Genomic DNA, 24882 nt, shown 5'->3' with positions numbered 1-24882 from the left:
CTCCAGACTTGAAGTGGTAAAGTTCGAGAACAAGCCCACCAAGCCGGGGCTGCTGTCTCAGCTTTGGCCGTGCTAGGAGCCTGCATAAGCAGAGCAGCCTGTTGCTTGGGAGAGGATCCCCAGCCCCTCCCGCTTTGAGGAGGCTGTCCAGCACCCCTCCCCCTTGGGAGCAGTTTTATGGAGAGCTTTCTTTTACAGGCTTCAGCCAGCTTGTTTCGATCCATTCATGAAGTCACTGTTTTGTGAAATTTATGTGATCTTACCCTTCTTACGTTGTCTTAGGGTTTTCCCTTAAGTAACTGATCTCATATTTGGTTTGTGCACACAGGCTGTCTCCTGGTTCGGACATCTATGTGACCGTCTCATCCATGGCCTTGGCAAGATCCCAGTGTCGTAACTCCCCCAGCAACCTCTCCTCGTCCAGTGAGACTGGCTCTGGCGGGGGCACTTACAGACAGAAATCCATGCCAGAAGGGTAGGTGTGCCCTTTGTCCCGAGGCATGCCTGAGGGGTGGTCCTGGCTCTCATCACTTCTCAGACACATGCAGAGATGTTCATTTCATCATCTTGACCAGCTCACACACACATGGCGGGAGGGTGTGATGGGGCTGGCCAAAGGCAGTGGTTAGGGAGTCAACGCACTCCTCCTGTCCTACAGAAGACTTCCTTCCTCCTTGGCCTGCACTGTTTCGTCAGGAAGGGCTCTGTCACCCCTGGGTGTTTGCTTCGGTGTGTTCCACAGAATGTTCCTTCCCTGGAGCCTGTGTTCCTGCTAACATAGACAAAGAGATGACCATGTCCAAAACGTGCAAGTGTTTGTCTCACACTTTAAAGCCTTCTGTGGATTTGTTGTTGTTGTTAATGTAACAGTTTGCTTCTGACATGACTTACAAAGTAAACATCTAAGCGTAACATGATTTCAGGGATTTCTAATTGTTTGTTTTAACCAAGAAGCAATAAAATTGATGGGTCCTTACTTGGGAAATAATTAGCAACCAAACATTACAGGGTGGGCATACGCAGTCTGCCCTACCCAAAGGAAGACTTTGAAAGAACCCTCCAAGGCCTCCTGTTGGGCATTGTCTTGCAGGAGAAAATTTGCACCACTTGAAGATGTAACGTGATGTCTTCATAAGAACTAGTGTTTCTGTTCTGCAAACAGACACATGATTTGTTACATCCTTGAGATGCCACCAGGTTGCAAAATAAGTGTGCTTGCTAATAATATCCTCAGCGTGGCATTTTTTATTTACAGAATTTTGTTGGTTTTCAGGGCTGTTAGGGATAATTATTGTTGCTGCTAAATATTTACGTGCGCAGAAAGTAGTTAATAGAATATACTTTCCTCACTCCCACTGTCTTCCCTGCCCCCCCCCCACCCCCCCCCCGTGTACTGTGGCTAAAATGCACACTTTTTTTTTAATCGCTTCAGTGACAATTGAAAAGAGCTTTAACGTCTTATTCATGAGTCCCTGCAAAAGCTTTATGAATTGCAGGGTTTTTTACCACACCCCAAGTCCAGCTAATTATTTTTTTGTTTTCACGAGTGGCCACTAATGGCCTATTGTCCGTAAGCAATAAATGTAAAAGAGCTAATAAATAGCAACAACAGAAAACGTTTTTTCTTCCATCTATGATATAATGTTTTTCAAAAACCTGCCATGAAACATTAATGTTTGGGTGAATATTGATGCAGTGGCCATGCTGCTGAATTTTGTTAATGAGGTGGCAGTTACTCTTGGGGGTAAATATCTAAACCTCTTGAATTTGCCCTGTTGTTGCGAAGTTACCAGCAGTTGTTCTTTTCTCCAAGAAGCTTTAAATATGAACACTTGAAATTTGTGGAAAATGTCAAAAGGCAAAAAATAAAAAGCATTTATTTTGCTGCAAGAAAATTTTGAAATCCATGGCTATAAGTGGTTTTCAGAAGCTTCATAGAAAGAAAAAGTGGCATTATGAAAAAAAAAAACAGGACATGTATTTCTAAAGTACTTTGAACCAAAATAAACATACCTAGTATTGCCATTTTTATAAAAGATTTATTTATTTTTATTGGAAAGGCAGATATACAGAGAGGAGGAGAGACAGAGAGAAGATCTTCTGACCAATGGCTCAACGGTTGGAGATGAGCCAATCCGAAGCCAGAGCCAGGAACTCCTCCATGTCTCCTATGTGGGTGCAGGGTCCCAAGGCCTTGGGCCATTCCCAGCCGCCTTCCCAGGCCACAGACAGGGAGCTGGATGGGAAGCAGGGCCACCAGGATCAGAAACGGCAACCATATGGGATCCCGGTGTGTGCAAGCCAAGGACCTCAACCAGTGCGCTATCGCGCCAGGTCCTAGTAATGCCATTTTTTCCTTTAGACCCCAAACTGTTTTTGCCTTTATCGGTGATACAAGAGACAGTGTCCCACTGTCAGAATCACATGCATTGCTCTTGGCCAAGCTTCAGCCTTAAATCACCCTAAATCTCCAGGCCTGGAGAACATGGCTCTCACCACTTTAAAGCTCTCCCCTTGAAACAGACACAGCCAAACCGATGGAGGAGCTGAGCGTATCTGCTGCACTGTGGTCCATAGATGCCCCAGATCGTCGCGCTGGCAGGGCAGTGCACAAAGGTTGACCCTGCACATCACAAGCACTGCACCTACAGTCATGTGACGAGGGCCTGCCTGGTCACAGGCGCTGAGATGAGTTGAGAGGGAAATTTAATAGCATACTTAATACTGCCTCCTTTGTTTAAATGGGGGATGAAGGGCACCTATCCACGTTTAAGATGGCTATGAACAAGAACTAAAAAGCAACACTAAGAGACGGAGGGCCTGTTCTACCCTCCTTAGAGCTGTACCCAAAGGCCATGCACTCGGGGAGAGCTGGGAGCAGTGACAAGTTGGAGTCTCTGCCTGATAAGCGTAACTGAAGCTGCATAAGCTGCAGGTGCCCCTGGCTGCAGTGAGACCACCAGACCTTTCTCCCAGCACTCTCCAGCTGCCAGTGCACCTGCGATCAGAGCAGGCAGGTTACAGAGATGGTGGCTCCCTGTGTCCAGAGGAAGAGAATGACTCACAGCCTCAGGCAGGGGTGGACCAAGCTCCATTGACCCGCTTCATGTGGCTGCCAAGTGATGGCTTAGAACTCCTTCCAGTCTGATCTCTGACCCTTCAATATTAAGTGCTTTTCCAAACAAAGCCGCAATTGAGCTCTTTAGAAAGAGGCACAGTATAAATAGATTTTGTGTCAGTTCCTCAAGGCCAGGATCCCTGTAACCCTAATATCCTGGCATGGCAATAAACGGAGTAGGTAACTTCCCTAAGGGGGTAAAATCTTTAAAAAAAAAAAAAAAAACTTCCATGGGAAAAATGTTTTTCCAGGCAGAGTTAAACATAACCTTGCTACATGATTTATTTAAAAGCAGGTAGCCAAAAAGGCATTAAGCTTTGGAAGATAGCTCTGGTTTGCTACCAAAAAGTAAAAGCAAAATTAGAATCCATTTCTAAGTGCTTTTTAAAAAATTCAGTACTGATTCAGAATACAATTAAAGACTTGGTTTGAGTATACATGCTCTTCTGACCTGATAGAAGCCCTACTTGGGCAGGAAATGGCATAAAAACATCCTGGAAGCCTCTTACTGTTCCCTCAGATTTGTGTGATTGGAAGGCAGATAGCGAGAAGGGCAGACAGACTGACAGATGTCTGCAAGGGATATGACTAGGAGAGGCTCAAGGCCGGAGGTAAGAACTTCCAGATCTTCCTGGTGCGTGACCAAAACCCAAGTACTTGAGCCATCATGCTGCCTCCCAGGCTGTGTGTTAGCAGGAAGCCAGGCTTGAGAGCCAGAGCTGGGTATGAAACCCAGGCACTCTGTTATGGCTGTGGACATCTGAGCCACCAGGCTAAAAGCCTGTCCCTAACGTTTTCTTCTGCATATGTGTGTTTACCGAAATGTCTTCATCAATTAAAGTTTTTTCTTTTTTAATCATCATTTGTCAGGAAATGAGATAACTTCAGTTAGTGAACTGTGTGATTGAGTATGTAAATCTATGTGAAAATAAATGGGGAGATGATATGATAAGCATTTTATTTATACTTATAGCCTGTTCTTTAAATGCAGTATGCTTTGTATGGATTTTTTTTCCCTCAGATCTCTGTAATTTTTTTTTTAACACATGAAGAAAGCAACTCAGAAGTATATTGATTTGGCTCGGTGGTATTGGAGCCAGAGTTGGAATGGCATTTTATTGGCTCCTTCCCATACACCACTTACTTGTTCTACCTTGAGTGTGTCAGGTCCAAGTAAGGCACCTTTCATGGGTAGGCATTCGGTGCAGTGGTTATAGTGCTGCTTGGGATGCCCAGATCCCAGAAGCATAATTATTAGATGCAAGTTCCAGCTCCACTTGTAATTCCCGCAACCTGTATTGCATACCCTTACAGGCAGCTGTGTTGCAACCTCACCACAGTACATACATGTTCACACCCATGCACACATGGCAGAGATGCATGTCGAGGTGCAGACATGTGAGAAAAACAGAGTAGGAGCTGTCACTGGAGTTGAGTTCATGACACCCAAGCGCTGCCTTGCAGCAGCAGATGAAGTCCCTGATGCTGACTAGGCTGTTGTTTGGGGACATCCCCCACAGGTTTGGTGTCAGCCGCAGATCCCCAGCCTCCATCGACCGGCAGAACACCCAGTCGGACATGAGTGGCAGTGGGAAATCCACACCCAGCTGGCAAAGAAGTGAGGACGGCATTGTCGACCAGATTGGTAAGTCTTCTCTGCAAGAAGCAGGCTGTGTTTGTCGTGAGACAATGCTGACCACCTCTTGATGAGATTACCAAAGCATTCCAAGACAGCCCTGGTGAGGAAAGGTGAATTAGAATTCTGTGTCACTAAGTTTATGTTAACACAGAAGTATCAAGCACTTCCCGAGAGAAAAGTCAGGGAACGTTTAGTGACCTCAAATGTAAAAGTAGAAAATACGTAAGAATTAGTTTCAGCTCTAAGATTAAAAGCCCAGCCCACCAAACCACTTTTTGTACTATTACTTTTCTTCCCATGGGTCTTCTGTTTTTGTTGTTCTTAGTGTAAGGACCTTAAAGAGATTACTCGTAGCCTGAATACTGCTTTTTTTTTTTTAAGGCTGTATAGTTAAGTAAGAAAAAGATGCAAGTATTTAGTCATACATACAGCTTGGTCAGATTTCCCTCCCTCCTTTATATGCACTTCATTTTAATTCTTTCCACTCTGCTATTAAGCTGTCAGCCAAGGACATGTCTTAGCAGGGCAACACAGCTGGATGGAAAAGTCTGCATTCGCAAGTCCTCATTCGCTGTCTGGTGCATGGCCCCTCTCCCTGTAGACGTGTTATTGTTCTGAGAGGACATGATGGCACCAGTTGATACAGTAAAGTTGTATGTAAAACAAGATTACATTTCTACACAGCAGCACCAGGGATTTGGTGCCAACACGCCTGATCACATGGAGCATGAGAAGTGTTCCACGGTTGCGGGCTTTTTTGCTTGCTTCCTCCTCTAGCATCTCCAGTAGCATTACCATCAGTGTGGAATGAAAGGATGCAAACTTCAGGACTGAAAGAGATGAGCTTTTAAAGCAGAGTCCCCTCTTTTCATTTCCTCTGCCAATTCATTGTTTTGTCCTGTTTTCAAGAGTTTGTGCAAGAAAATGTGCTAAGTATGAACACAGGAGGGTGGGAGGAGTTACTCGGGTAAGACAGGAACTGGTGAAGACAAGTGTGGGGCTCGGGTTCCACAGCTATCCTTTATTCCCAGGCGAGATGTGCCTTGTTATTGAAGCCATCTGTCATTCCCCGCTCTTTTCCCACCCTCCCCCAGCCCAGAAAACCTGAGCATATTCTGCTCTGCTTTTCTGCTCTTGACAGAATTGACAGCTTTTTAACCCCATCGAGATGTGACTGACACAGGTGAAAGGGGGTCTCTTCTTGGGCATGACAGGCGCTTCAAAGGCAGAAGCTAGCAAGGCCTCCGTGTCGCTTTCAGTCTTCCTCCCCACACTCAGGAAGCCGCACAGGGAATGGGATAGTGTCCTGGCATGAGAAGGGGGGTAATTAGAAGCTCTGTCCTAGCCCCTCATCCGCTCTCCCACACACACACACCTCCTCCAGGCCTCTCTTCTTTGCATCTGCTTCAGTTCTGTGAAATCCCACTCCTAATAGAGAAGACTCTAAAATCAATATGTACGAATTTTAAAAGCATATTTGTTCGTGTTAATAAGGTAAAGACTTGGTATTCTTTCTCTGCTGGATTTTTTTTAACATGGCACCTGTAAGGCAGAGGTAAAGGAGGTGGGAAACCCTTTTTCTGCCAAGGGCCATGTGGATATTTATAATATCATTCCATAAGCCATACAAAATTATTAACTTAAACATCTGCCTGATATTGACTTATTAAATTTTGACTGCTGCTTGCAGTTACCCTGACAAGGACAAAACAAATGACAAATATATGGCCCTGTATAACCCATGGGTCGTACATTCCCTACCTCTGCTCCAAGTCCTGCCAGAGAAAAAGCCTTTTTGCCGTAGAATAGGAGAACCAAGTGGTGACCTTGGCTCCATTCAAAATCAAAATCTTGAAATAAATTTTATTTTAAAGTATTGATTTCCTAGCATTCTAAAAAGAATAACCCACCTTTCCTAATGGACCCTATCTTAGGGAAAATCTAAGAAAAAAATGTGATGTTTTTATCACTCTGCACAACATTGTGTGCGTGAAGAGCTGACATTTCCCCAGCCACATTGTAAAAGCCAACTTCTATGATAGCTTGTGTTCACTGAGAACATTTAGAAGGTTCTTATTGGCTGAGCAGGCCCAACTGGCTTTGCGCATCACTGTGTTATAAATCAGTACCACTCCATGTGGAGATGAACATTCAGTCTGTTTTGCTGCTTCTCTCCTTGTGGAAAGTGGTTGAGAGTCAGACTGAAGGAGTATGTTAGTTTGTCCTCTGCGTGTGGGGTAGGAGCTGCAGAAACCCAGAGGACAAATGGCTTTATCTTTCACTTGAATGCTGGCTTGGAGTCCAAAAGGAAGCAATTGTTTTAAGTAAACTAGTTGCTGTGTATCTTTTCTGTTGTGCTTAGCTTACAGTTATAGAGGACCTCAGGATTTCAGTTCTTTTGTCGAGCAGCATGAATATACAGGTAAAATATTTCCAAAGTGTCATGGTAAGTAATGCGCGATTGCATCCATGCCTGTCTAGGTAATGTAGACCGAGCCAGGTTAGCCACATTTGCAGTGAATGAATTTCCTAAGTTTAATGCATACACTCTGAACTTCCCCCAAACCAAAAGTTGATTCCAAACTTTGCTACGTTGTTTATGGCGTTTGGTTTGGTGGTACTTGGCTATGCTAATGTGTGTGATGTGACATGTTGTCACCAGCTGCAAGCTTTATCCATCAGCATTCAAGTTTCTGACATGCTGTCTATGGTATAAATTCCTAACAAGCTTACTGCTAAAATCCGGAGTTGGCTGGCCATGAACTGAAAGATGCAGTGGCAAGCCATCTTCGTTTGTCAAAATGTACCTGCATCATAATGTTCTGTGCTGTATTCCAGAGCCCACGTGCCACCTCCCAGCTGTTTCCAAGGTCCTGCCAGCGTTCCGAGAAAGCCCCAGTGGGAGGTTAATGCGGCAGGATCCGGTGGTTCATCTTTCTCCAAACAAACAAGGGCATGTAAGTTAACTGCACATAGACTCCTAGCAGTGTTCTTTCCTGGTGATGTGTGAATGGTACGAGCCTCCTGTTCCATCATGTGGCCAAAGAGGAAGTCTCCCGGCAGAGGGTGGCTGCTGGCTACTGTGGTCCTGTGGTTACTTCAAGAAGAGTCATTTCTTGGTGCTCTGCCCTTGTCCCTTACAAATCTGCATGGAAGATCATCTCATTCAAATATCAATCCTAAGGGATGGAGATGTGGTAGAAAGAGGTTGTATTATCACACAGTCACTAACATTACTCAAGGCGACAACAGTCACCTTCCCGCACAGCTGCCTCCGTTGCTTCTGTCGCATCCATGACTGCATACGTTGCTATCTTTTTACCATAGCAACATAGTTTCTTATTGCTTACAAGTCAGTCTGTGAGTTTCTCTGGCCCATTAGTTATCTTTGTACTATGCAGTAAAAATAATTTGGGCAGATTTTATTAGATAAAATATGATATTAAAACTCACTTTTTATTTCTTAAAATGTGGCTGCTAGAAACTTTCTGGTTCACTTTGTGTTTCTCTATAGAGATCTATCAAGCACCTTATGCTCTAACTGCCTCTGCGTTCAGCCCTGCCATGCTTAAAATACCCCATAGCCCAGTACCTAGGGGCTACTGATTCGACAGCATAACCCAGGGCTAAAAAAGTCCTTTCCTAACAAGTCCTTCCCTTGACAGATTACTGAGAAAAACTAGAACCACACCAACAGGGTAACTGGGCAAGGAAACTTTACTGTAAGCTGAAACAGCTCTGTCCCCGACCTGTCCCCATGCCTTGGCCAGTAGAGAGCAAGCTCCCACCTCCGCCAAGAGCAACACACCTGTTTTCCTTGTCTCTTCTTGTCTCCATCTAGTTCAAAATGTTATCCTATACAAACATGTTAAAAATCTTACCCCCTTGGTAAACTCTATAAACTGTTCTTTATAAGCACCTAAAATTCCCAGTGTAGCAGATCTATAAGTACCATATTATCACCTGTTTAAGAGGTAGAGTTTAATGGGTTTAAGAATATACTGAGCTGTGCTTTGAGCGCCATGATCTAATTCCAGAATATCTAGTTCTGTATCCTCAAGTTATTAACTCGTCCAGTACTTAAATACAACTACAACTAGTCCATTTTCTGTTTCACTGTCTTCACATTTCGTATGAGAGAAGTCATACAATATTTGTCCAATGGTGTTTTTAAGGTTCATCATGTTACCGCATTCATCAGTATTCCATCCCTTTTCATGACAGTGATTTTTCATTGTGTGGGTATACCCTACTTTTTTTATACACTTGCCGGTTGCAGAACATTTGGGGTTGTTGTTGTATTTTCACTTTTTCACTCTTACAAAAATTTACAGAACAGGTTTTTGTGTGAGCCTGTTTTCCTTTCCCTTGAATATATGAGGAGCCTTAATGAATCATGGAAAATGCTTATTATGAAAAACTGTATTTCAAAAAGCTTTTACAGCAAAAAAATTACTTCTTAACTCCTTTTCCACAAACTTTTAAGAAATTGTTTTTTATTTATTCCAAAGGCACAGCTGAGAGAGGCAGGCAAACAGGCAAATCTCGCATCTGCTGCTTCATTCCCCAAAAGGCCGCAAAACCTGGGTGTGTCAAGCTAAATCCAGAAGCCAGAAGCTTCTTGTGGGTGTCCCACATGGAGTGCAGGGTCCCAAGCACTTGGGCCATCCTCTGCTGCTCTCCCAGGCCCATTGGCAGGGAGCTGGATGGAAAGTGGGGCATCTAGAACTTGACCTGTCACCCATATGGGTTGCTGGTGTCACAGGAATCTTTCCATGAACTTTTTGAAAAACCTTTATGCACCACTGCAGGCCCTCCTAGGTCCACAGTCCTCTCGGTGACCCAGATTGTTCTCTGCCTTTCTAAGGAAAGCCACACTCCCCAGTGTGTGTGAAGTGGTGCCTCGCCGCGGTTTCAGATTGCGTTATCCTAATCACTAGTGGTATCGAGCACCTCTTCATGTGCTGTGGGCCATCTGTAGGGGTACATCTTTGGAGAAATGTCTATTTAAAACTGCTCATTTTAAAATTGGGTTATTTAAAGCACAAAAGCTGTTCATTTTGATGAAGTCCAGTTTGTGTATTTTTTCCTTGCATTTCTTAAGCTTTTAAGGGCACATCTATTTAAAGAAAGAAAGAAAAAAAAAACACTGCATCGACCAAAATCATGGAGATTGACACATTTGTTATCCTAAAAGTTGTGTAGGCTTACCTATTCATGTTGAGATGGTCCATCCTTGAGATTAGTTTTCTGCGAAGTTGGAATCTCCCTTCATTTTTGTTTGCATGTGAACATCTGGCAGTCCTGCAGTCATCTGTAGGTTACTCTGACTTTCCCCAGTTGAGTTACCTGTACCCGCCAAGGAATGTTTCCTGCAAGCGTTGCTTGGAAAGCTGACTCTAAGTGGATGTGTGGACTAAGTCTTGCAATCTTCCTTCCATTCACTCTGAGCATTGGAACTTTCAGAATCATACATGCTCTCTAATTCCTTTGCCAGTATAATTTCCATTCTATTTTGAGACATAACTAGTAGCAATCTTTTCATTCTGGTTTAAATAATCCCAGTCTCTTGGGTGCCGTCAGGAGTGTGTAACTAGACACCATCACACAGTTGCTCCTGTTAACTTGCTACATGTCCTGATGCCCGTCATGCTTCCTTCACAGTCTGACAGCCACTACTCGAGCCACTCCAGCAGCAACACCCTCTCCAGCAACGCATCGAGCGCCCACAGCGATGAGAAGTGGTATGACGGGGACCGAACAGAATCCGAGCTCAGCAGCTACAACTATGTGCAAGGCACCTCTGCGGACAGCGGCATCGACACCACCTCCTATGGGCCTAGCCACGGGAGCAGCGTCTCCCTGGGAGCTGCCGCCTCATCTCCTCGCTCGGGGCCAGGCAAAGAGAAAGTCGCGCCCCTGTGGCACAGCTCCAGTGAGGTGATCTCCATGGCTGATCGGACACTCGAGACTGAGAGCCCTGGCATGGACCGGAAAGCAGAATCCTCCCTGAGCCTGGACATGCACAGCAAGAGCCAGGTTGGCTCCAACCCTCTGACCAGGGAGAACAGCACTTTCAGCATAAACGACGCCGCCTCCCACACCAGGTAAGTGTCCTTGCTCGCTCATGCCAGGATGCCAACCTGGCCCCGCGCCCAGTGTCCTGGGCCCCTCCCACTCACTGCGCTCAGTATATAGAGAGGTGATTCTTCAAGCAGTGATGGTTATTTTTATATGCTTAATGCCTTTCGTTTGCCAGCAGAATACTTTAGCCCTACAATCTTAATTACTTATTTCAAATGTTACAACAATGTGTAGATTCAATCTTTGTGTGGTTGGAGCTAATACATATTTTTCTTAATTCTCCTATTGTATATCAAAGTAGATATAGAGAAATTTTGTGATTTGGGTATCAGTTAATAATGGAGACCATAGACTGCAGTAGTCTTTTGAAGATACTTGTAAAGATGCTAACTTCGTTATTATTTTTAAAAATAAGGGCAGTGCAGAGAGACCTTCTGTCTGCCGGTTCACTGCTTAAATACCCACCACAGCCCCGGGCCAGGGCCTGCCTCTGGAGCTAGGAATGCAGCTCTCCCATGTGGGGGACAGGAGCCCAGTCGCTCCTGCCCTCACTGCTGCCCACCAGGGTCTGCATTAGCAGGAAGCTGGAGTCGGGAGCCAGAGCCGAAGATGAAACCCAGGCATTTCGGGCTGGGTCTCAGGTGTCTTAAGTTGCTGCTTAACTCCTAGGTCATTTACCTACCCCAGATTTTAACACAATTTTAGAAGGAGAGTCTCTTCCAAGACCAACAGAACGTGGTGTTTGGTGCCGAGTGTGTGCTGAACAGAACCTGTCTGAGCGCATCGCTTTCCTGCACAGTAGATTGTTTCTTCAGTGACTGGCTCCTGACAGGGAGGGGTTAAGGGCCGGAGACACCCAGCAGACATAGCTTATGTTAGATACATCCCATCCAACCTTTCAAATTAGAAAATACGCTTTCCCCTATATCCTTGGAGATCATTCCACTGGGCAAAATAAATACTACTTTTCAATTCCTGTTTTGGATTTGAGCCTAAAATCCAAAGTATGACAAGATTCTGCCTTGTGGGGAGGAAATATTCCAGCTGTCTGTCTCTTTGGGCCTCGGACTCTGAAATGGTACTGTCTTTTAAGTCTCATTTTTATCACTCATTTCTAACTCTGCTGTCTTCTAAGTTTCTTGTTACCGTGCCTAAGGGAAAACACAGAAGCCTGATCTAGGTTTGCTTTTCAGATGGGAATCCAAGCATATAATCTGTCCATCAGTCCCAGATAGTCTTAATGAGAACCTCCTCCACTTAATTTGGATTTATTTCCGGTCTATGTGCTCACTGATAAACTTCCGCTTTAAAGTCCCAGGCACTGTGGCACAAAGCATTTCACAGGGTTTTTTTCTATTTGCCACTACTACAAGGCCAACTTAGACACAATTATGGTAGATCTTTAAACTCCATGGCCTGTTTCCAAAATGGAGTTGGAAAAGTGCACTCCGTTGAATATCTAGCATCCTGTGACCGTTAGAGTTTGGGAAACAGAACTTTGGATTCAGACAGGACAAAGAAGGTGTTTGAGAGTGGAAGAGGAAATGAGGCTTCCTATGCCTCGTCATAGACACACAGAAATCACACGACATAGAATGGTGACTTACGGTGTAGACTGTGCCCTGACTTAGAACGTTTCTCAGCAGAGTAGGGTATATGTAGTCCTAGGGTTAGCTGGACTCCCATCTCTTTGCTCTTCAATCTGTTTTGAAAGGAGGCTGTCTTTTTAAAAGAATAATACTGCATCTGAAGATGTATCTCTTGCCCTGATTGAGGACAGGAAAGTCAATTCTAGAACTTAATTTACTGTGGCATCACTGAGAGGTAGTGTTTGGAAAGAGCTGCGCCCCTAAAGCTAAAAGCTCACCATCTGACACATTTCAGGGCAGCTACAAAGTCCCCTGGAGAGGAGGCATCTGGGTTGGGATTGTCCAAATGTGCTGACTGGAGCCTCCTGAAAGCCTCAAAGGATTACCTGCATTTTCTGCTTCACCCAGTCCACACAGAATCATGGAACTCATCACTTGGAAATGACACTTGTATTGAAAGTCGGAGTTGGTGGGGAAGAGCAGAATGTGGACTTGGGGAGGTGGCAATGCGTTCCACCCACTGATAGGCTGAGTCACCCTGGGGTGTCGACTCCTACAAATGGAGGAGCTTGGTGACCGCAGTGTGCTGATCTTGGCGGCATGAGCTGGCTGATCACAACTTCAATAGCTTTCCTTTTCTGGAGGAAAAGGGGGCTTAGCACCACCTGCCACATGGCTAGAGAAGCTGAAGTCACAGCAAATTAGGGTGTTCATGTCCTCAGAAGATAGGAACAGCAATTAACATGGAGTTTGCTTGACAGTGCCTGAAAGAGCTTGTACCTGGGCCTCGGCGACAAGATCTAAATTACAGTGATTAAGTCCCCTGGCACACTGCTGGCTGGGCTCCGTTCCGACCCACTCTGTCTTCCAATCTCCCAGTGGATGATGGTGCAGGTTTTGTGCGCCACTCAGGAGAACTGCACTAGTGTGGGTTGGTAATTACATAGGCTTGCTATATGTGAGCATCATTAAAAGAAGCTACACATACTGATAACTTTCTACAATTAAAACAGTCTGTTAATTGTTCTGAGGGGTTGTTCTCTGGAACCTATGCATTTTCCACGACACTGGAAATCTAGAGATTAATTTTTTTCAATGGCTGTTGCATGTTTAGATCTTAAAATGAACCCCCTCAGAAAATGATTTGTGCTAAGCATAAAAGAGGTGGAGATAGTTCTCATTTTAATATATTCTTCTCAGATGGATTTCTTTTTTTTTTTTTCCTAAGAGTTCTGGATTTTGTAGTAGACTATGCCAGCTCTTGTGGCAACCAAAGGCCTTCCCAGTTAGCATTCGACCTGCTGACCAGATGTTCCTGGCATGGGAACTAGGTTTAAGACCACATGTTACAAAGCTGGAAGCCCCACCACCTCATGCTCACACACACACAACCCTTGTGTAGGACACTGGCCTGACTTGTCCTGGCAACCAGACCCCTAGTAGCCCTACTGTGCACATGGGTGTGCTTTTCTCACAGCTTCCCTACTCTTGTGCCCTGGGTCTCTGCAGAGTCATGAGGCTGGTCTGCACCTGCCTTAGTGGCCACACATGCATTTTCATTGCTGACTACAAGAAGATCGTTCACCTAGTCTGTTCATCCTAAGTGCCTTTTCCCAGAGTGTCTCCTCTAAAGATAATAGGCAGGTGCTTGATAGACTGTGATGAACAAATCGGAAATCTTTTCTTAATACTCCTGTTTTGCGCCTGATGAATCGAGGTGTGTTCAAATGAACTAGATCCAGGAAGACCTGTACATTTTCACCTCCTGTCTCTTCTGGAAACTGCCTCTACCTTTTTGTGCTCCCTGCACAGATGTGTTGGTGTTTCCCTAGAGCTGTGGTGCCTTTAATGTGTAGGTGTAGGTCTGAGACTACAAAGCCGTTGAACAGCATGGATTTCTAGTAGATTCATTCCTTTATACACACGTTGAAAAGCTGTGAAGTATAACAAGGATGAACTTGATAAGAGCTTACTTGAATTCTCAGTGGGACTCAGGATTTGTGTCTGCCCTTTATGGGGCATGCGGACACACTGGCATTAACCCTGGAAAATGCCTGCCCCAGTGGTCACTACAGCTCTAATTCACAAGTATGCTTTTGCTGGTTGGCCTAATGATAATTCACCACTCAAGCCAGAAAAGGTGTGTCTCTTGAACAGAAAGGAAAGGAAGGACTTCTTATGTGGACATTAACATTGACCCTAAGGGTTGGCTTGGGCTGCGTGGCCGGCAGAGGACCTCTGTGCGTGAGAGGGTGTGTGCAACCTCCATTCTCTGCTTCCTCCTTGGCATCATTTTGTGTAAAAAATAGGCCCTGCTGCTTTGCCCAGAAAATTACTCAGTTGTTTTGATCTGTGAGACCTCCCTCTAAATCTCCGCTGCCTGAAATTCTTTTAAAAAAGAATAATTATAGTTAATTGCCTTTCTATGACGTTTTTGTAAAGATGAACTACTATAGACTCAGAATTTGCAAGTGCAGCGTCTGAAGTGACAAGAGCCACACCTGGTTCTCCGTGCCTTAACTCTTGGGTGTGGATCACTGTGGCTGTCCGTGTTTGCTCTGTGCTAGTGTGTTTGTGGACACTCAGGATTGTGGTTTCCCGACGCTGCACAGCAGAACTCCAGGTGAACTGACACAAGCCATCTGGCCTGGTTCCTCCAGCTTATAGGGTGGGTGACTATTTTATCAAGAACTGCATTTACTTTTGATGGCTTCAGGGACTGAGAAATAGAAACACTGAAGTTGAAATTGTAAATGCTTCTTGGAGAAAATAAAGCTGTCCCGAGCCCAGGTGCTTCCTGCACAGCTCGTCAAGAGAGCGAATATGTGGACTCAGTCCCAGGAAGCAGCTTGGACATCCATCCACCTTCTAGACTGAACCTGGATTCTCCAGATGCCAGCAGGTCACTGGGCCAGAGAGCTCAGACGGAGCAGAGGGGCCACTGTCCTTCGCATTTAAAGCATCCTAGCAGGATGAAAACTTAAGCAACTGTATTTTTGTTGGGTTTAAAAATTATTATTATTATTTTTAAAACAAAAGGAAATGCACCTTGAAGAGTAGCTATTCTTTCAGAGTAATTTCTCTGTGTACCAGATCCTCCTGCTGTTCAGCATTTGGTTTCATTCCTCTAGCTGCAGCTTCAAATAAACAATTACAAACTGAGTCTTTTCTAAACACAAAGATGGCTTTGGACATCTGAGATTATGGAAATATGTGGTTGGCTTCAGTTGCCTTAACCTAGTTGTTGAATATGGGTCTTTGCTGCTAACTTGGTCATTTTAGAAAAGTAAAAAGAAATGCTATTATTGTAGCCCTCTCCCTCTAGGCAAGTTAAGAGTGGAACTTAAGGAAAGCAGATTTCTAGCCAGTGGTACCACTTCACCAAGCCTATCTCTTTCTGTAATCAAATCATACCTGGTCCACCACTGGTTCACTCCCCATATGAATGCAACAATTAGGTAAAGGAGCCAAAACTTCACCTGGATCTTCCACATGGGTGGTAGGAGACCACTCAGGCCATCTTCCTTGGCTTTTGCCAAGCCATTAGCAAGGAGTTGGATTGACAGTAGAACAGCTAATACACGAACCAGCACTTAGAAACAACACAAAGCCAGCCAGTCCCAAGCATGACTCGCCTCCATCTCCTGTACCTGCCCCATTTTCTTTCAACCTGTAGTCTCTCTTCTCAAGCTTCCTGCTTTGTTGTTTGTCCTTTTTAGATACCATACTTCAACACAGCACTTTGCTCAGCCACGAAAGGATAATGTTCATACGGTGCCAGCAGTGTGGGCTGCAGGTTTAAGCCCCAGTTCCCAGTGCCTGGCATTCCATATCACTCTGTTGCTCAAATAAGTCTTTTTTTAAAAATGGTAATTTTTGTAGATACCTTGTTAGTTCCTTATTCAGTAGCTTAGCATTACAGACTTAATGCAATCCTGTGACCGTGAGGCCCCTTCTGCACGTACATGGCCACTGATGTCCCTGTGCTCGTTCGTCTTTGTGCCTTTATGCTTCCTGAATCTGCTTCCTATGGCTGACAGTTGCTCCATGCTGCGGTTTCCTTAATGTCCCACTTGCCAGCTTAGCCATCCTCACTTCATTTGTTTCTCTCCCCCCATTATTTGAGAACAGAGTCTGCAGAAGCCCTTCTGGCAGACAACCCAGGCCTGGGTACAGGACAGAGCTGCCCAGTCTGGAGACAAGCAAGAGGTTCGGGGGGCCTTCCCTAGTTGTTATCTTCCACAGGCACCTCACCCGAAGGCTTGTTGTATACGCAGTCATGGCCAACTCATTCTGCTCCCCTCCCCTTGGGATCAGGCCAGCAACAGACTTTGCCCAGATTTTACCACAGCTGTGTGACACCAGACTAACTGCTGCTGCTCCTGAAGCCTGCCCCAGCAGGCCTGCCCTAAAAACCATCCTTATTTGTCAACTTAGAAGAGATGGCCACAGGTGCTCATGTGGACAGTGACTGGCAGAAAGTGTTCTGGTGGCAGTGTGGCACCTAACATGGCAGGTGGCAGTGCAGAAATTGAGAAGCATTTTTCTGGCTCTCAGGATGCTGATGGATGATATTCAGGCTCCCCAATCCCATGTAGTTCATCCATTGTAGAGTCAGCCAGCAGGTGCAGCCCCGCTGGGTAAAACAGCCCCATGGTGACCAGCGTCCTGATTGCAGACTGGCCATCTGGCACTCCTTCTATGTACTTGACCGCAGAGTAGCCAGGCCACAGCATGTTGGGGTTCCTGCTTTCTTGGGAGCATCAGGTGAGCGTGGGAAGTCTGTGAGGGTTGAACCTTCCGGACAACTTAGTGATCTCTCCCTAGAGAGCCGAAGAACACCCAGGTAACTTCTTAGAGACCATACACACAGGTTAATACACTTCTCACTGAAGTTATGTGGGACCTCACTGTGATTTTAATTATTTGTGTTTCCCTAATAGCTGGACAACCCAGCTTTTTTTCATGTGTCTAGTAGCCTTTTGAGTTTCAAATTTTCCAAAAGTCCTTTGCCCATTTCCTGATGGGGTTGTTCATTTTGCTCCCATTGAGTTTCTGGAGCTCTTTATAGATCCCAGTTATTAATCCCGTCTCGGTTACATAATGTGCAAAGATTCTTCTCCCATGTTGTTGGTTGCCACCTTACTTTATTGACTATCTCCCTTGCCATACAGACGCTGCTTAGTTTGATGGAGTCCATTTGTGTATTTTGGCTTTTACTACCTATATTTTGGGTGTCTTTTTCTAAGAAGTTTTGGCCTGCGCCTGTGTCTTTGTAGTGTTCCTTATGTTTTCCTCTAGTAATTTAAGGATGCCTGGGTGTAGGTTTAAATCTTGGATCCATTTAGAGCTGAGTTTTTTTTTATAAGGTGAAAGGTAGGAGTCTTGTTTCTTGGTTCTACAGACACATCCAATTTTCTCAGCAGCGTTTGTTGAAAAGACTATCCTTTTTCCCTGGGTTGTTTCCAGTTATGTTGTGGAAAGATTAACTTGCTATGGATGTGCGGTTCATTTCAGGGGTTTCTATTCTATTCCATTGATATTCTCTAAGGATAAACATATTTTTTGTGCCATGAGAAAAGCTAAGATACCATATCTGTCACTTGCTTTATATCTGCCTCTCCTTTCCGCCCACGTTACCAGCTGATTAACATCCTGTATAATTCTTACAAAGAGATCACCTTGAGGAAAACAGGATAGCAGCATATCGAATTAATGCAAAATCCCCAGGGTAATGAAACAGCCCAGCCACACAGTTGCCCTTAAAATATGTGAAGCTGTCAGCATCATGTTAGATCCATCGCAGTGGAACTTGTTTCAGAGCCTCTTAGGGGAGCATTTGGGGTCCGAGACCTCCAAGCACAGTCAGCTTCCAGGAGCTCCAAAACAGGTCCAAGGGCGGAGTCATGGAGCAAGAAGGAGGTAGACCCGTTTTTGAATGGGGAGAGATGGGATGCACACATAGTTGTACTTGAGCTCTAGGAAACTTGAGAGCCCTTCAGAAGTTTGTGTGGGACCCCAGACATCCAGAATGAGCCTGGGACTCTGCATGTGCACGACCCCTACAGGTGACCACGGGCCATGGCTTGAGAGCACCACTGCGATGGCTTCACTTTGATGATCTGGACAAACATGAAGTTGAGTTTTGAGCAGGTCACAGCAGTGTGAATAATACTACTGGATCCAAGAAGCAATTCTCAGTGGTGTGCATACTTAGAAGGACTATCCCAGATCTCCCTGCTCCTACAGGAACCCCAAGCTATATTCTCCCCTCCCAATAAGCACCCCCAGTAAGTTGTGCCATCAGTGTGTACATTGGAAAAACAAAGATGCACCAACCATTCCTTTGCACTTGCTTGTACCTTTGTCCAAGAATCTAATAAATTATTATGTAGAGCTGACTTGATTAAAACCGTTAGTGAACAGCAAAAGGTGTGCTGCTGCTGCACACCTGGGAGCTGATACAGCAGTACCAGCCTTTGTGTTCTTTGGCAAAACCAGTCATCAGGTGCAGTGGTCTTTAAAGTGTTTCCTTTAAAGGAAACACTTGTAAACAGAGACACAGATATAATTAATCTTGGAATAAAAATAAAACATCTAGTTGTAAAAATACTGTGAGTAGAAAACACTGTCTTTGAGCATGACCCTTCCTTACATTTAAAATAAGTGGCTCATGTATCATTCATTTGACAGAATCTTTGATTAAGCAATGAGTGCCTATAGTTGTCAGAGACTGTTCTGGGCATGGGAACAGAGAAGAAAACAAAACAAAAAAAGATTCTCCGTGCTCACGGGGCTGACATTCAGATAGGGGAGACAGACCATAAGCAAGAGAAAAGATGAGCTTTACACAGGGTGACCATCCCAAATCTGAAAGTACTCTAACATGTAAAACTTGGCATCTCTGATACGTTGCAACAAGTGGGAAATTCTGCATCATGAAACTTGCTTTGTGTGAAAATTGTAAAGGATACTATACCAACACAAAGAAGTGATGGACTTACTGAGCTGGTAGATAATGCCAGGGAGCCCTGATCTGGTCATTAAGCCTTATATATGTATGTTGAAATTGTTGAAATGCCACATTGAATCCCACAAGTGTGTACTGTGAGAAAACAAGCACCCATAAGTGTGTAACATTGCCTTGGGGATGTGTGTGCAAAGCCTAATTAAGCAACTGAGTTTCATGGTCAGATTTCAGTCCCATCCTTAAGATCCCTCTTTATGTAGACACAAACATTCCCAAACCGAAACCACTCCTATCCCAAGCAGATCAAGTAAAGGCATCCCAGCCTGCAGTGTGCTAGGTAGTGACAAATGCCAACAGAAACGTTGCATTCAGCAGATGTTTAGTGTGAGTTGCATTTCTGGCATTTTTAGACATATCAAATCTTGGCCTTGAAAGAGATTATTACACAATGCATGCATTTAATGATGACTTCTCTGGGAAATGACGGTAACAGTTAAATGCACACTAACAGAAAGCACTCTGGAGACTGCACTGTGCGTAATACTCTTCGCTTTGACATTTGTAAGCCTCTTCCGTGTTCCCCTCTGTGCAGTACCTTATGGCTATAACCAGTACATTAAATTTTATACATAGAGGAGTGATGCTAAGTGAATATACTGTGTAATTTACTTCCTGTTCCTCTGGCAGGTTACTTTGATTTTGACCAAGCGTTTAGTGTCTGAGAGGCCCAGGGTGCTAGAGTCAGTCTAGCTACCTTTTTATAATAATGTTTTGTGGAATTTCAGCCCCGTACCCTTAACTCAATTTTTTTTTTCCTTTTTCTCTTTTTCATTTTAATGAACACTTTGCAAAGTACAAAATATACTGTCGTCTTTTGTGGGGAAACATTAGGTATTTTTTTTCTCCATCATAGAGTACATAAGTCTAGAGGCCTTATGGGAGGGCACAGGGGGTGGGGTGGGATCACCAGGTCCCCCCACCCCCCAGACCTGGGACAATGGATGTGTCTTCTGTTGCTGGTGACCCAGGCATGACGTGGATGGGAAGGCCAGAGGGGTGTGGCCAGGACACACCTGCCCTGCCGTCCCCCAGAAGCCACCTCTCCTGCCAGCATCTTCCTCCTTAATTCAGGGTAACAGAGATGATCTTGGCATCAAGCAACAACAGGAGGGCTCAGGTTTGTTTTTTTGTTGTTGTTGTTTGTTTTCCCTTTTCTTGAGGGAGCCAACCCTGCTCAACTCTCTGCCTTTTCTGAATGTGGATAAACTGAAGCTATGCAAAGGAGACTGGGCTGGGTTTGGGTTGCCTGGGTTCCTGAAATCTGCCTGCTTCCTGTCCTCCCCCACCGGGCCAGGACGAGTCCCTGTTGGTGAGGGGGTGTCTACCCCATGACCTTGCCCTTCAGGACACCTGGTGCTCCTGAATACAAGGTGGGCAGGTCAGCCAGGTGGGGGCAGGGTGAGGCTTCCTGCCAGGGTAGTCCCTGTCTCCACCCCCAGCCACCTCTATTTCTGAGTCTCTGGATAGCTGGGCTCAGGTGTGAGTTCTGTATACGCACATACATGTTCTAGCATACAGACATGCTCACACACACCCATGCTTGTATAAACATGCACACACCTTCTTCCTGACTCCCCCAGGGGCAGGAACCACCCGTACATGCAGCCCTCACAGCCTCCCCTCTGCCACAGATCTGCCTGGATCACCACCTCCCTCCCAAGGCAGCCACCTTCCCAGGGAGGGAACCTGGAGACCAAAGCTCCCCTGCCATGCCCCATCACGGAAAGTGCTGCAAGGGGCCTGCTGTGTCTGATCAGCTCACCTAGCTTTCCACCTGCCACCCTGCTTCTCTGGGCCTGACGCTGCGGGCTGACCCCAGCTTCTGAAAATCTTGGTCAATAAACTCCACACCCAGATGGGCCTGACACTGTGGGAGGGCCTCTTCCCATTGGTCCCAATGTTTCACTCTACCCCTTGGAAAGAGCTCTTCTTGTCCTGGGGCCAGATCTTGAGACCCAGCTAAAAAGCAGAATGGGCTGGGAGTACATCCAGACTTATATTTAAAGAGATCTGTCAGGCAGATGGGGCCTCCTTACCTTAATTTTAAAAACAAAGATAGTCATTCTCCTGGATCTGAAGTAGTGAAACCCCGTGAATGTGGACCACCAGTCTCCCCCCACCCCTTGCTCCTTTCCTCCATCTTGACAGAGGCCCAAGGACGGACTCAGCCCCCTTTGCAGTCATTTGCTGTTTGGAGAGTTGGTCTAAATTGAGAGACAACATGCATACCTTTAAGGGTACACTTGGGGGAATTTTCACCAAGTGAGTGTGCCCATATAGTCACTGCTCAGATCAAAAACTAGAACACTGCCAACATCTTAACACCCACCCAACGCCTTCTCCAATCACGCACGCCTCCCCACAGCACAGTCCACAGTCTAAGCTCATGGGCTCGTGTTGCTTAAGTTCAAACTTAAGTTTGGACATGGTATTAGTGGGCAGAGCTTCCTTCTGCTGGTTCACTACCCAAATGGCTGTTAACATGATTTCCTTTGCTGCATTGGATTTACATTCTAGAACATTCCCATAACTCATTTGTGTGCCTGTTAATGAATTTGAGTTGTTTCCGGTTTGGAAATAATGCAGATCCTTACGCACATTCCTTACTAAACATGTGCATGCATTTCTTTTGAATGTCAAGGGACATAGTTGCCATGTCCTAGGCTATGCAAGTACCATTGTTCAGCTTCAGCAGAGGTTGTGAATCAGGTGGCGAACGTGGTTGCAACAAGTGACACTCCCGCCAGCAGTGTGTGAGCAGTCTAGTTCCACATCCTCTGTGGCACTGCATATTATGGGTCTTTTTATTGTAGCTATTCTGGTGGCCATACAGTAGTCCATTACTGTGGTTTTAATTTACACTTTTCTGGCAACCAATGATATCAGGCACATTTATTGGTCTTTTAGATTACTTTTGTAAAATTCCTTTTTAAGTCTTTTCTAGTGGGGTGTCTGTCTTGCTGATTTTTAGGGGCTAGTTCTACATGTTTTCATACAATTTCCTAGTATGTCTTTTGCTGAAAAAAGTTCTAATGAGGCTGTGTCCTTTTAGTTAGGTTTCTACTGAAGAGAGCTCAGCTCTGTCTGAGTTATTGTCCAGAATTGAAGCTCATATTTAAATATGTAATCTGTCTAGAAGTAATTGTTTCAGTGTTTATTTTTTAATTTTACTATTTGAAAGGCACACACACATACACAGAGCTTCCTTCTCCTGGTTAACTCACCAAATGCCTGCAACAGTCAGGGCTGTGCTGCACCAACACATGGAATTCCCTGTGGAATTCCACAGGGCTCCCCTGAGGGTGGCAGAGACCCAAGGACCTGCACCATCATCTGCTGCCTCCCTGAGTGTGCAGTAGCAGGAAGTGGGAATTAGAAGCAGAGCTGATCCTAACCCCTAACCCTCCAGGGAGAAAGGAGGGAGGCCACACAGAGAGCCCTTCCTCTGCATTCAGCGTAGACTCATGCCCTGTGTTGGAGTTCTACAGTGTTCAGTTTTAAAACTATATTTGGGACTCTTTCAGTCCTGATGATTTAAACTTTCTGATCTTTAATCAGCACTCAGAATATGGTGATAAATGGAAAGCTTTTTAAAGCCAGTATTAACTCCAGCATTAAAGCCATGGGCGAGAGAACTCGGCATGCCCCTTTGAGGGGAGAGCGTTTGGTGGTCGAGCCTGGGGACGCCTGCATCTCATCAGCCTGAGTTCAAGTCCCACCTCTGCTCCCCATTCTGCCTTCTGCTCATTTGCATCCTAGGAAGCAGCCGGTTGTGGCTCAAATAAATTCAGTGCCTGCCACCCTACACTGACCCAGCCATGGATGCTGGGGGCTTTTAGAGTAAGAACCAGCAAGTGGGAGCTCTCTCTCACCTGTGCCCTCTGCCTTTTAAGTCAGTAGAAAATAAAGATTACCAGGGGAAAAGATAGCCTCTTTGGCCTTGGACGTGAGTCTGGGGAGCGCTGTGTCCCTGGGCCACTTCTCCTGCCCCCCAGGTTGGCATCGCCATGATCCTAGTTCAAGATAGGACAGGCACAGACACTGATGGCAGAGCCTTAGCTGTCCCTTCCCGACTTGCCATCTCTGCTCCTGGCCGCGCAGCTCCCCATGATGTCCAGGATTTGAAATTGCCTGAGGGCTGGTGTTGTAGCATAGTGCATAAAGCTACACTGCCTGGGCTGCCACTATCTCCTCTGAGCCCCGGTTCATGTCCCAGGTGCTCTGCTTCCTAGCTGGCTGCCTGTTAATGGCCTAGAAAAAGCAGCAGCAAATGGCCCAAGCCCTTGGGTCCCTGAAGGGTGAAGCTCTTAGATCCTGCTTCAGTCTGTTGTGCCATCTGGGAATTGAATCGGTGAGTGGAAGATCTCTTTCTGTAACTCTGACTTTCAAAATAAGTCCTTTTTTTAAAAATAATAAAGTGCTCTTGGAGGACAGAACTGTTTCTTACTTAAAATGCAGACTAAGTCCCAGTGACTGTCACCTTGGGAGCAGACAGTTTAATTATAGTGAAAACCAAGGAAGGCCAGTCTGCCTTCCTCATTACTGTTTGATGAAAATGTGTCGTTGGTTAACAAGCCTGACCCCAGACCCCAGACCCCACTTTCCCAGCTGACGTGCAGACCCTGGCTTGCCCCTGTGGGTCATTTTGTCTGTCCTGCTTCTCCTCAGTACCATGAGCTCGCGGCACTCAGCCAGCCCCGTCGTCTTCTCCAGCGCCAGAAGCTCGCCCAAGGAAGAGCTGCACCCCGCCGCCACCCCTCAGCTCGCTCCATCCTTCTCCACATCGTCCTCCACTGCTGCTGGTCCTAGGACCTTCTACCCCCGCCAGGGGGCCACCAGCAAGTACCTGATTGGATGGAAAAAACCGGAAGGGACCATCAACTCCGTGGGATTTATGGACACGAGAAAGTAAGGGTCCTGGTGGTCCTGTTGGGTGGCCCACTGGTAACATGACAGAAGCCAGCAAACTGCAGGTGGTGTCCGGCAGCAGAGGCAGCCCCACTGGGATGTGCAGGTGGTGTCCGGCAGCAGAGGAGGCCCCACTGGGATGTGCAGGTGGTGTCCGGCAGCAGAGGGGGCCCCACTGGGATGTGCAGGTGGTGTCCGGCAGCAGAGGAGGCCCCACTGGGATGGGAGGCACTAGTTGGTTGTAAGAATAGATTTTTTTTTTCTCTAAGTAAAATTTTTCCTGTATTATTTCCCTGCCTCATTCTTCAAACCAGCTATACGAGGGCCTTCAAAAGTTCACGGAAAATGTAGACTGAAAACACCAGACATGAATTTTTTTTAAAAAAAATTGCATCAAGATTTAGCTTTAAATTCCATTTTTCCATAACCTCTTTGAAGTGCCCTCATCCAGTGCAAAGCATTCAGGTTGAGAGCTTCACTCTCCTGGGAGAGAGTGGGTCCCTGTCCACACTGG

At 45.6% G+C, this 24882-nt stretch overlaps 1 protein-coding gene across 3 annotated transcripts in view; it reads left to right on the top strand.

The window, feature by feature from the left end:
* SIPA1L1 (signal induced proliferation associated 1 like 1) overlaps positions 1 to 24882 on the top strand; it is a 291662-nt gene that overhangs the window by 257077 nt on the left and 9703 nt on the right. For 2 of the 3 annotated variants that reach the window (XM_040975356.1, XM_040975355.1), the window contains exons 16-20: positions 329 to 475; positions 4639 to 4763; positions 7596 to 7714; positions 10422 to 10864; positions 24129 to 24368. In XM_040975356.1, the coding sequence (XP_040831290.1) occupies positions 329 to 475; positions 4639 to 4763; positions 7596 to 7714; positions 10422 to 10864; positions 24129 to 24368 (1074 nt within the window). Of the gene's footprint in view, positions 1 to 328; positions 476 to 4638; positions 4764 to 7119; positions 7180 to 7595; positions 7715 to 10421; positions 10865 to 24128; positions 24369 to 24882 lie in introns of all 3 variants that reach the window. The other variant, XM_040975354.1, reaches the window with a different exon arrangement.

This window comes from Ochotona curzoniae, unplaced genomic scaffold (genome assembly GCF_017591425.1).
Source record: "Ochotona curzoniae isolate NIBS_2020 unplaced genomic scaffold, NIBS_Ocur_1.0 contig_2688, whole genome shotgun sequence".
Taxonomy (NCBI): Eukaryota; Metazoa; Chordata; class Mammalia; order Lagomorpha; family Ochotonidae; genus Ochotona; species Ochotona curzoniae.
The sequence above is the reverse complement of the archived record's forward strand: the minus strand, read 5'-3'. Positions and strand labels throughout refer to the sequence as shown.